Source organism: Gallus gallus, chromosome 10, assembly GCF_016699485.2.
Source record: "Gallus gallus isolate bGalGal1 chromosome 10, bGalGal1.mat.broiler.GRCg7b, whole genome shotgun sequence".
NCBI lineage: Eukaryota > Metazoa > Chordata > Aves > Galliformes > Phasianidae > Gallus > Gallus gallus.
Genome location: NC_052541.1, coordinates 8393660 through 8405697, shown reverse-complemented (window position 1 = coordinate 8405697; position 12038 = coordinate 8393660). Strand labels below are relative to the sequence as shown.

Sequence of the window (12038 nt, the reverse complement as noted above, 5' to 3'; positions counted from 1 at the left end):
AATTTATACCCTTGAAATGCGCACCAATCACAAAATGAAAAAATATGTCAAGATATTTTTCTTGTGAACAAAAAAAGCACTGCAGTGGTTACGGCTATTAATTTATTTTTGGCAGTTTTAGGCAACAGAATGCAATAAACAAGGTCTTAAAGGTTTTTGTTTTGCTGCAAGACATTTACTGCTTGATTCCTAAAAACACAGAGCACTACAAATTCATCTTTTCTATAAGAGACAGCCTCTTCCTTAAAAAGACTGATGTATAATTGCAAATATCAAACAGCTGGGCAAAATATAGAAAATTCTTCATTTTGTATTATTATATTATCCTCTATTGTTTCTATAAAGCATCCATTTTTAGGCTGGTCCACAAAACAAAAAAAAAATACCATAATGTATCTGACTGCTGATCCCAAAATTATTAATCTTGCTTCTCCATAAAGTAGATTATGCTCATAATGTTATCATTAATCAATTTTGGAAAAAATGCATCTTCATCACACAATTAAGGTTCAAACTGCAGTAACAACTTTTGGAGTTATAGGGATGAGCGGTGAGAGGAGGGAGGTTATTATCCCACAGCAGCTACCTCTGTTGTATCCACTCCAGGTGACTGCAGTGAATTTCACCACAAATGGTGAAATATATATTTTAAGAGGCACAAAGAGTGAAAAAGATTTCAACAGCATTGCCTTATCATAACTGTGAACTATATTAGAGCATAATTGGAAAAACAACACAGATCTGTGCTGACCATTCAAGATCTTGTATGAAAAACAGCTTACTCCAGGCTAACATTAGAGAGAAATTGCACCCTTATAAACTATGAACTTCAGAGAAATTATTTCGCAAATATGGCTATTATATGCAATTATCACAAGAAGAGATTGAAAAAAGTTATTCTCTTTGCTCTACTCTTCTATCACTGTAACACTTTACTGTCCTGATACCCATGAGGTAGAACTTCTTGCTGCTTCTGTCAGATAAGACCTACTGATGCTTCAGCTCTTTTTTTTTTCTTGTGACAAAAGTCCTTAACCCCATATGAGTCCAGTTTAAAAACGTTCCTAACCATGCAGCTAAATCATTAAATTTCATTACAAAAAGGAAAGCACCGCTTTGCAATCACGGTCACCTCGCTACTCTTCAAAGTAGTCTATTGCCAGTATATATATTTATATAATATACCATATATCATGCCTTGATGTTGATAACACAATGGTCACTGGTGAAATTGACTCCTTTTGAACCTTCTAAGAGGTGCTAGTAGTTAATTAACTAATTTTTTCCTGTGGCTGAAGGCGGCCTTAATTTGCTAACTTGATCAGGGCATACCTATTTGATCTCCATTATTTTATATCAAAATATTATTTTTTTTTTTCCTGAAAACGGAGATTAAAACTAGTGCCTGCTTAAGTTACATATAGATAGAAAAATATGTTGGTTTTGCTAAAGGAACTCCTATATATAACATATATATAACACTCCTAGATATAACAGTGATGGAGAAGAATAGAATGTACATACTGACTATTAATTAGTTTAAATAAAACATCTAACAGATTCAGGTTCCTTCACCCTCCTCACTAGGCTATCTGAGCATCTTCTGGTAGTGCAGCAGGTGATGCAGCTAACATCCATCATATGAGAACAATGCTGGCACTTGGTCCTTAGGGAATAAGCGATAGGTATTTCAAGTGTGACAGAAGCTGAAGTTTTCCAAGAGTAGGAAAAAAATATATTCTGCAGATACTTACTTTGATTTGATGCAAAATCCTAAGGGGTATTGGAAATTTTTTTGCACTTTTTATCATTTGAATTGACTTTGTTTTGGTACAATACAACACAAGAAGTGAATCTAAAATAGATTACTGAAGCAAGATATTTGGTGGATCTAACCTTATGACTTAAAATAAAGCTTCTGCAGAAACACCTGGTGTGGAACAGGGATGAGGAGAAAACTTGGAACAACACAATTATGAATTTCCCAAATTTGGAAATCTTTTTCTGCTATTTGGTTCTACACACCACCTAAATATGAAATACTATTTCTGTTATTTTTTATCTGCTTTGAAACAATGAAATAATGATTATGTGAACACAGAGCTAAAGAAAGCTTTCTATGAGGAAATAAGTTGGTTCAAGTTTCATGGGACGCTCAAAAAAATTAAATGCAGGATTAATCAGAAAGTAATATAGATTAACAGATTTTATGCATTAGAGGTCCTTCATGTGACTGAGCATAAGGCCACTGAAGCTACACTTATACTTTCCCAGTTTTAGACTTTTACCAGCAATCTGGTAAAAATCAATTGGAGAAATGCAGTGATGTAAGAATGTAGCGTGCTACAGGATTTGTGAGTGTTTCCAAGTCTGCAGTAACCATTCTGCTGCTCTCCCCCAGAATGCGTATTTTCAAAGTTACAGAAGTATCCCATTCTGTTTTCTGCTTAAGGAGCACAGGGACATGTGATGAATTTGCATGCTTGAAAGCAATGCTAGGAAGCAACTTTTTTTAATTTAATAAAACAAAACCACTAATACAAAGAAGAGTACAGATTGAGGTTACACCTTAATCCATACTCTGCCACATTTGGATGTACATGGCAAACTTCACCAACAATCCATTATGCTTAACATGTCTGCCATCTTCACAGGACTTTAAAAGGGACAGTAGAGAGCAGTAATTCAAAACTTTGCCTTTGTTTTAAGCTATTTCTCTCTCTTTTTTTTTCTCTGCGAGGATTATTTTTAAACAGTTGTTACTGCTAAAGCATTTTACTTGTCTTATTGCCAGGTAATTAGGGTAGTATGGTTAGGTCATGGTTGGACTTGATGATCTTTAAGGTCTTTTCCAACCTGAGTGATTCTATGATTCTACTATTTAGCTCAACATTTGAGTTGAACTAATTTTATAACCTCTCTGATTTAAGTTCAGTCAGATAGTCTGAAATTGAAGGACAGAAACATTTCAAACAGTCAGACTACATTCATAAGTTATTTCTGTACACCCCAAAGAATTCACATTGTAAGATTCAAATTGAGAAGTTGCATTCATTTGCTTTGTTATAAAAAACTATACTAAAATAAAACAAATACTACTCCAATCACAAGGCTAATCAAAGCATGAAATAATCCATTAACTCACATGGCAGATTGGTCTGGCTTCCCAACTGTCCAAGACAATATAAGTCACAGCTACCTGAAATCAAAGCCACTCAAAACATTTTACTCCTTTCAATAAGCAACAACCAGAAAACACAGCCCAAACAAAGTACTGCCAACCTCCTCCAAACCTTTTTCAAGCAGGGCACATAATATGAAGAACAAAACGCTCCTAACGTAGGGAACTTCCCTCTTTATTTATATTTTCCCCTACTCCTTCCTCAGAGAGGCATCCAGCTCTCTAGTCCTTCCAGCATAGGATTTAAGTCTCTCAGTCTCTCATACATACATCCTGCTTTTCAACACATATTGAATCCATGCACAGTTTCATTACAGGTCCGAGGCTGCATTTGACTCTGCTTTTTTTTTTAAAGAAGATTCTGTGAAGTTCTAACAGCAAAGTTAGAAGTTAGTGATTTTATAGGAAGAAATTAATAAACATTCTAAGAGGGTGAATGCAGAGCATCAAGAAGTTCAGAAAAAATAGATGGAAAACTACTATAAATAAAGTATTATGTTATTGATTTGTTCTGCTCTGTAGTTAGTAGCACAGGGCTAAGCTAATACTCATAATAAATGCCTATACATTGGGGTACTTTTCCCCACTGCTTCTCACAATGGACATATAGAAAACTCTCTACTTAACAAATATTAGCAGAGGTAATTCTAGAGGAAGAGCTGCACTTAGAACTAAAGTATTCTGAGTATTCTTTTTTTTTCTCCTGTTGTTTTATTCTTTATCACTGCAGTGAGTGCAATAAGGACAAACAAATAGTGCTCAATGAGTTGCTTAACGGTACAGACAATGAACAACCAAGAATCTGAGCCCTTAAATTCTGGATATTGCAAAGTTAATGTAGTAGAAGCATAAACCTCAAAATCTAACCTAATAGAGTTTAAAAAAAAAAGGTTTTGTAGCTTCTCTATTTTCTGATGAACCACGTTCACAGATAATGGTGAAAAAGAAATTCTGACATACAAGAAATCAAACTTTACATTGTAATTTACACACTTAGTTTCCACATTATGTTCAGATCTCTTCCATTTCCAAGGGAGCACCAAGAGGCTTATTTAACTCAGGGCTCTGTGTACTCAGTGATAGAAAAAAAAAAGAATTCAAACTAAACATTAAGGAAAATCAAATGTGAGAAATCTGAAAACTGCTTGACTAAGAAAAATAATTTGTGCAAGGACACCTTCAGAACCTTCAGAAGGAAGCAAGGTGTGACAAGAAGTGGATCTTCAATAAAACAGCAGAAGACAGAAATGGCTAGACTTATTGCAAAACAGTTGGGGTACTGCTTTACACAAGGAGTACTTGCCATTCATTTATTTTGAAGCCTCAACTCAGAACCAACTTTCATGTTTTTAAGTCTTGTATTGTAGTTTGTCGTTACCAAATAAATCTTTAAATAAATTTCAGAAGTAGAGAGACTAAAAATGAGCCAAAAATAATTTTGTCTATATTAGCAAAAAAGTGTTAATTCTTGAAGCTCAAAATAGAAAGTTGTCCAAAAATTTTCCTCTTCAGCATATAAACAGTGAAAAAAGCACATAAAAACTATACTATATATTTCAATTTAGAATATGCGTCATCCTTAATCCTTCCTTGACCAGTGTCCTAAAGCAATCCTATCCTTCCTAATGTTTTGGAGGAGTCTGAGATGGCGCCTGTACAATTTGATTTTGTGTAAAAATATGCACTAAATCTGATTTCTGCTACATTAAGGAGTTCTCTAGTAAAATATATGATGCATGGAATGAAATAAGCTGTAGTTCTAGAATGAGTCTTTAAGCTTACTTCCTTTAATACTTGACCACTAATATTAAACACTACTGGATCAAAATACAGTTTTAATTAGATATATAGGAGATGATACAGTGGTATAGATAAACCACAGGTTAGATGCTAAAATATAACATTGATTTGTATTCTTTTACTGGAAATAATTGTAACATGAACCTAGGATATAATACACTCATTTTTAATGCATATTCAGTACAGAAGAAAGCTATGCTGTTACCATCCTGTACTTAAAGCCTATTCATCAAAGAAATGCTAGATTAATTTGTTTGCTCTTTCAAAATCTAAAATGAGATTACAAATAAATCTCGTTCCAATTAAGTGCTGAAAAGTTGATTATACAATCATTTCTTACATTGCTTATTGCTCATGTGCATGCACACCATATTGGACAGAGAATTTTTTTTAAAGGCTTGAAGAAATTCTAATAGTTTAATGAGCTTTTGTTAAAGACATGAACTTGTTCCATGCAAATAGTATAAAACTTCAGTTTTGCCTACAAAACATTCTACTCCTACTGTTTAAGATGTTTGTGCTAATAAGAAGAAAAGGGACAGAGAAAAGAAACTCCATTTTATAGATAACTTTTAACATTCTTATTTCAGAGTGAAAATATGCTTGTTTTCCAACAAATGAAACCCAAGAATCTTCCCCGAGCAAAGTGTGTTTCAGGAGTTTACAGTTTTATCTTACTGAACAAGACAATCCATGTAATTTTCTCATTGCTGAGATCTCTGGTAATTATAAATTTTCCTCTAGAAAAAGATATATTTACATAGCAAGAAGTTGGAGCATTTTGAATTTCTTCCCTCATGCTACTCGTAAAGTCTATAGCATGGAGCACCTCATTTTGTTTAAGGGGCGGTTTGAGACAAATTAGTTTCATCATATTTGTTTCACTTCAACTTATCAACTTTTGACTTTTTGTGAAACTTCACATGTTTATCTTTTTGTATTTATTTTGCTTTTAGAATCTCTAAAGTATAGTCACTCTTCTGTAACAATAATCTCCAAATCATTTCCCATACTCATTTAAAAAAATCTGTAAACAATTTCCTTAAGTGATTTCTATGCATTACTTCCCTCTCTAACAAAACTGGTAGATTTACCGTCCTTTTCCTTTGAATTGTCTTTAACTTTGGTACTTCCTTGGCTCTATTATCTCCATTTTTATCACTCTGGGTTGGGGCGGTGACCTCCTCAGATTTTGCTAGACAGTGAACTCTAAAGATACTTAATCTCCATACCCCTGATAAATTGAACTAGTTTGAGAAAGAAGCAGGAAGTACTATTGGTCCTCTTCAGCAATAAAAATCTTTAAAGTAGTCTGCATGAGGTAAATCATCTTTGCTTCCTTCAAAAATCTGCATATCAGAAAATATGATAAGATTTGTGAGATTCACAAATAGGTTATGAAAGCTTGCACAAATCTTTCACTTGCTTTCCTTTAGGAAATCTGTAATATTGAACGGTGCTTTTAATTTCTTTGGCTTTCTTCCAGATAACTTGCATTGGTCTTTTTTGCTTCATGTTATTTCAACGTACATTTACAAAAAAATAATAAATGTATGCTCTACTTCAAAACCTACACTGTTAAACTCTTAACTGTTTCCATATTTAATCTCTTCTCTCAATTTGGAAGAAAAGGTTATCAGTACTAGTCGATATGAATCCATCAAGTGGAATGAGACTTCTGCCATTTTTCTTCTGGTCTAGCAAGTTTGGCACATGATTGGGAATGTACTACGTATGTATGCCGTAAAATCAAGTACTGCAAATTAAAGACAAAAAAACACCAGCAGATTCATTTCCTCATAGTTTGGCAGTGGAAAACAATACCATTAATACTATCACTAATATGAGTTCATCAGTGTTTAGGAAAAAAGATGAGATCGGTACAGTGTACTTTCTCAGAATTACAAATAAATGTCAAAAAGAAAGCAAAACAGATAAAACTTCAGTTTCTCTGATGAACAGAACCAATTATGATGAACAGTTTATCAATATATTTGGAACTTGCTCCAAATGATCTGATCACATCTCTGACAGTAACAAAGAAATTACAACTGTTTGTATTTATATTTCCTTTTAATAAAAATAGAAGAATGTAGTAGGGCACAGTTAATGCCCTGTGAGCAATAATCTGTAAAAACTTTAAAGATAAGAATGCCAAATCCTGAAAGCTCTATTTGACATCTTAAACAAAAATTCAGTTTAGTTTAGTAGGAATGTAATGAGTAAATCAACATTAAAAATCTTGGGAAATTATTCATTCCAATTAATCAGAAATTCCACACAATACAATGATTCTGGTCACCAAGATTCAGGTACTTTTACTCAAGGGTCAGAGCACATATTCCTGGTCTTGAATTATGATTTGAACTTGAAACAATATTTAACCTTTATCCTCATATTGCGCAAGATGACTGCTTCTGTGCTACCCATCAATACAGATTTAGTGAGATATAAAATGACCTCTGTATCAAATGAATGAGTAAAACCAGACATAATTATGTGTCTCAGTAATTACACTGACTGGACTCAGTCCTGAGTGGGTTTTAAACAATTTCTACATATAATTACATCCCCAAACCAATTTTACTCTAACATACGAAAAATCCCCAAAGATTTTGTTAAATTCTTAACAAAACTCAGCAAGTTTTGCAATGCCTATCAGAAAACCGTATAAGCTAAAACAAGATTATTTGCTTATATACTGTGATGAATATTTTGGGATGTTTCAGTTACGATGCATCTTCTCCCAGACTGTACAGCAATAAAGTGATCCAAAGCAATCTCAAGTGTAAACAAAGAATAAGTTCATATGTAAAAATTACTCAGTGTTTGCAGTTTGTTATATTCCAACAATCCAAATTTTAGGGAGGCCATACTGTTTTGCTGCCTGAAACAAGTATTGGTTTTAGCATCCTGAAAGAAACAAATATAACAAATTTTCGTGACAGACACACACATTCAATGAGATTATGAATTAGTTTCCCAAGAGAAGGCTCACTATTAAGATAGGATCCGAAATACAAGCCATTTAATTTTAAGACTCAGCTAATGGATTAGGGGGAAAAAGAAGGTTTCGTTTCATGATATAAAATCTAGTTCAATTTTTTTTTACCATAAACATTAGCACCATTGTAAAGTTGCAGAGGGTAGGCATCTTGTAAAATGAAATGATCTAATTGTAAAATGCATTTGATATCTCCTTGCAGAGAGATTATTTCCAAAAGAAAAATAAAATATTCTATATTCAATTTCAAAGTTACAAAGTCAAGCAATTAATTTTTAGTGCTAAGACTGATGTCATGGAAAAGAAAATTGTAAGAATTTTAAAGATGTTTTACTGTTCCTATTTCAAGCACACAGTTTCCTATATTTTCATATGTATTTACAATACCAGAACTATTATGTCTCTAAGAAAAATTGCACAAACAAAGAAACTTCATCTGTTCTTCTTTAATGTTGAGAGTATAGAAGTCCTTTAACTCTCTGACAATCATGTGAAAAAAAACTATAGGCCTGCTAGGGTCAGAAGTAGGCCAGTTACTAGTCTTGAACAGCAATAATGTATTATGAACTCATTCTGCTAACTTCTTTTGAGTACTAGAGAATGTTCTGCTAAAGGAATATACCAATAAATTTTGAACTTATGTGACGAAGTTTTTAACGTATTGCAAATTCATCTGATTAGCTTTCTCAGTCTTTGGCCATGTCTGCAACTTACCATTTCCATTCTCTACTGTAGCCAATGGCTCCCTGCAGACTGCTGTCTTTCTCAAGGTTGTCATAGTCCTCTGAACTTCTGCCAACAGCACTGCTTGCATTGCCTCAATAATCTGCCATAAATGCAAATTATTATTGGATGATACCAGTAATTCAGTTAATTTGTCTAAGCATTTCACAATTTTAAACAAATACTAGATGATGTTAAGACGGTTCCAGCAGATGCCATTAGAAAGGCAACTTTTACCAATATATTAGACAGCGATAATCATGTGGCTCTACATAAATAATCAAATGTTAACTGGATAACAGTAAAATGATGCAAGTTAAGAATTGTGACTGCTCTTCACAAATTAAACATTTGATTTCCTTAGTCTCAAAACTAGAATCAATAGTCTACTGCCTCTTCGATACAAGGGGGCCATTGCAATACATGTCAGTGAAGCACAGATGGTGATACCACCTAATAAAAATATCTTCATTTGTTTCTGTGTTTGCAACAGTGATTTATGGACTGAATAAGAACCTCCTATTCTTTTGTTTTTAGAACTATGTGTAGTCTCTCTCTGAAAAGTTTTGTTAATATTTTGCTATGTGTTAATCTCCTATTCCTCCAGCTTAACCATGCTAATACAATTTTTTTTGCCTAGTAAAATTCCCCACTAACTCCTCTTATATAAGAGGAACAGCTGTAAATATGGACAGCCTATAAACAGCATGTGATACATGTTGCACCACAGACAGGTGTTAAGATAATGTAGTTTGTAAATGGTATGGCAGAGTTATGATTTTTACTTGTCTTTGTTTAAGCAGAGAAGCACACAGAGAACTTGGGAAATTTTAAAACCTAAGGCATTCCTAAATCCCACTGAGATCTTTCACAATGGACCCAAGCTTTCGCATTTCCTGATTAGTCTACATTTCAGCATAGCACAGCATGTGTACCTTCTTTTAATTTATTACGCCCTACAGAAAAAAGATAAAGTTTCTCACCCTCTCAGGTAGTCATTTTCAACTACAAGAAACTTTCTGAAAGACAGAAAATCTAAAGTTTCCAAGACAGCTTACCCCACCTCAATATAAATGTGAATTTAAGTTGCATATGAAAATAAGTTAAATATAGAATATTTATTATATGAACATTTTTTCATGTTTATACAATGCAAATTTATGTTAATAAATTAAATACAGACTTCCTCAAACTGCCTGGAGGAGTTTCATCTCACTAATCAAGTATAGTGAATTCATGGGCCATCCTCAATCACAGTTCTAGCCACTCCTGTAAATTCAAATCATTAAGCAGAACAAAGACTTTAGGTGTCCTTCATGACAAAATACCTTATTATAGACAAGTATACCCTGGTCAGGTCCACAGTGTGAAATTTCACAGCACATGAACCCAGCCCTATATACTGTGACAAAGTGTAAACCTTCATCTTGTCATAATAGTACTTTATTTTACAAAGGAAACCAAAGGCAGTTTCCATTTCCTCACATCTGTAAAATACTGAGCTTCAGTGATTACAGATCCTGACTTTATATTAGACTCTTACAACACATCTACAATAATTAAGAGACTGAAGCCCTGAGAAGTTTTCATTGTCTTAGGAAAATTGCTGACAAAAAGAGTATTTCTGACAGAGTCACACAAGGAAATTGTGCACATTATCTATTTTTCATGTTTTTTCATCTGCTAATAACCTGTCAGTAATTTGGATCAGATATTCATTATCTGTTCCATTGTTGTGTATGCCACCCAGGCAGTATTCGTAACATGTAATTTCCTCTAACATTCTAGAGTAGAATAAAAAAAAAAACCTCTTCCAAACAGCACAACATGATATTGTGGAAGCACCTGTATGTCTCTGCAGGCAGCCTGTCTATCATTTTGTTGAATCCACATTACCACAGGGCTCACTGTGGTTTCACGTTTAGTTTTGTTCTCTCACTGTGTTTTCCCCAGCAATCCATATACCTCATCTGACATTATCACAAAGTTTAAAAATCTCCAGAAGATTTACCTGTTTTTAACACAAAGCACATTTAAGTTAATAGTTTTAGTCTTCTTTGACACTTTCCAGTCTACTCTTAGCTTCCATCCAGATTACATGTATATTGGCTATCTTGTTGGTTAATGTGTTTTTATTATCTGTGATTGCAAAATACGACAGAAATTATGCTTCTCTAAGGTTATACCTGATGAAGTATAAATAGTGAATGTCCAACTACAAATAGAGATATTCAAGGGTAAAAGGCAATTGCCTGACTATCAGGATCTGCAGCTGCAATACCAGAGAACAATTCAGAAAGATAAGTGAAAAGTTATATTGGCTTTCCTTTCTACTTCTAATCAATTATTTCCAGGCATTACTATTCTCTTTCTAATGACTGGGCTTGATGAGAAAAGGCATTAGACATCACCCCTGGTTATTGCTCAGACCATAACCTCTGCAGGGTTGAGCCTTGCAGAAGCTGCCTCCCAGATACCTCCATAACAGTCACATCTGTGAGCAAAACCCTAAGATCAAATCATCAGACTTGCAGCACCCAATTTGCTTTCCTCTAATTTAAAGCCCCTACAACAAGAACGGATAGATATATCGGGGGTGAGGGGGAGATGGTGAAGGGCAGGAAGAAGCAGCTGTGACCTACCATGCACTGGCTGTAATGATTTTTTGAGTTGTTTTTGAGCGTAAATTAATTTCCTTCCTTCTAAAGCACAGAAGTGTGGCTATACAGGGGATCTACTGGGCAGCAACTATCAAGAGAATTATTGTTTAGACACTAATAATGTAGCCAGTTGGCTACTGGTAGAGTCAAGTACAGTAAAAACAAATGCATTCAGAGCTTGTTAGGGAAATTATTGTAAACTTGAGCAACATCAATAGAGAAGTTACTCTATCTTCTCAGCAAGGTTCTTGAAATGAAGTGGTCCAATGTTTGCAAGTAAAAATCTCTGTAAAATATTTCAGATTCATCCATCTTATTTTAGATAGTAATAGAAATTAAGTAACTAATATGAAAAATACAGATGTTTTGCATATATTAATAGAAAGAGATGAGAAAGTTCAGAGATGATTCATCCTCCTAAAATCTAAAACAGTTTCTATTCTGTGTCTATCTTTTCCCATAGATGAAAGAGGGAAGCTAAAGCAACTACAATCCTCATGCACATGATTACTTCAAAGATTTAAATATGACATCATCAGATTTCCTAAGGGGAGAATTATCTGCTAAATGACTAGCTAATTAGAGATTAATTTCTTGCAAAGAACAGGAATACCTGTTGAGGGTGGTGGGGGTGAATGTCCAAATCAGGACCTAAATGCTATACGCTGAA

The 12038-nt window shown here is 34.0% G+C and overlaps 1 protein-coding gene across 6 annotated transcripts in view; it reads right to left on the bottom strand.

Moving 5' to 3' along the window:
• Nucleotides 1–12038, bottom strand: part of WDR72 (WD repeat domain 72) — a 104099-nt gene that overhangs the window by 28967 nt on the left and 63094 nt on the right. For all 6 annotated transcript variants that reach the window (XM_004943790.5, XM_025154067.3, XM_025154068.3 and 3 more), the window contains one exon: nucleotides 8700–8811. In XM_004943790.5, the coding sequence (XP_004943847.4) occupies nucleotides 8700–8811 (112 nt within the window). The remainder of the gene's footprint in view (nucleotides 1–8699; nucleotides 8812–12038) is intronic.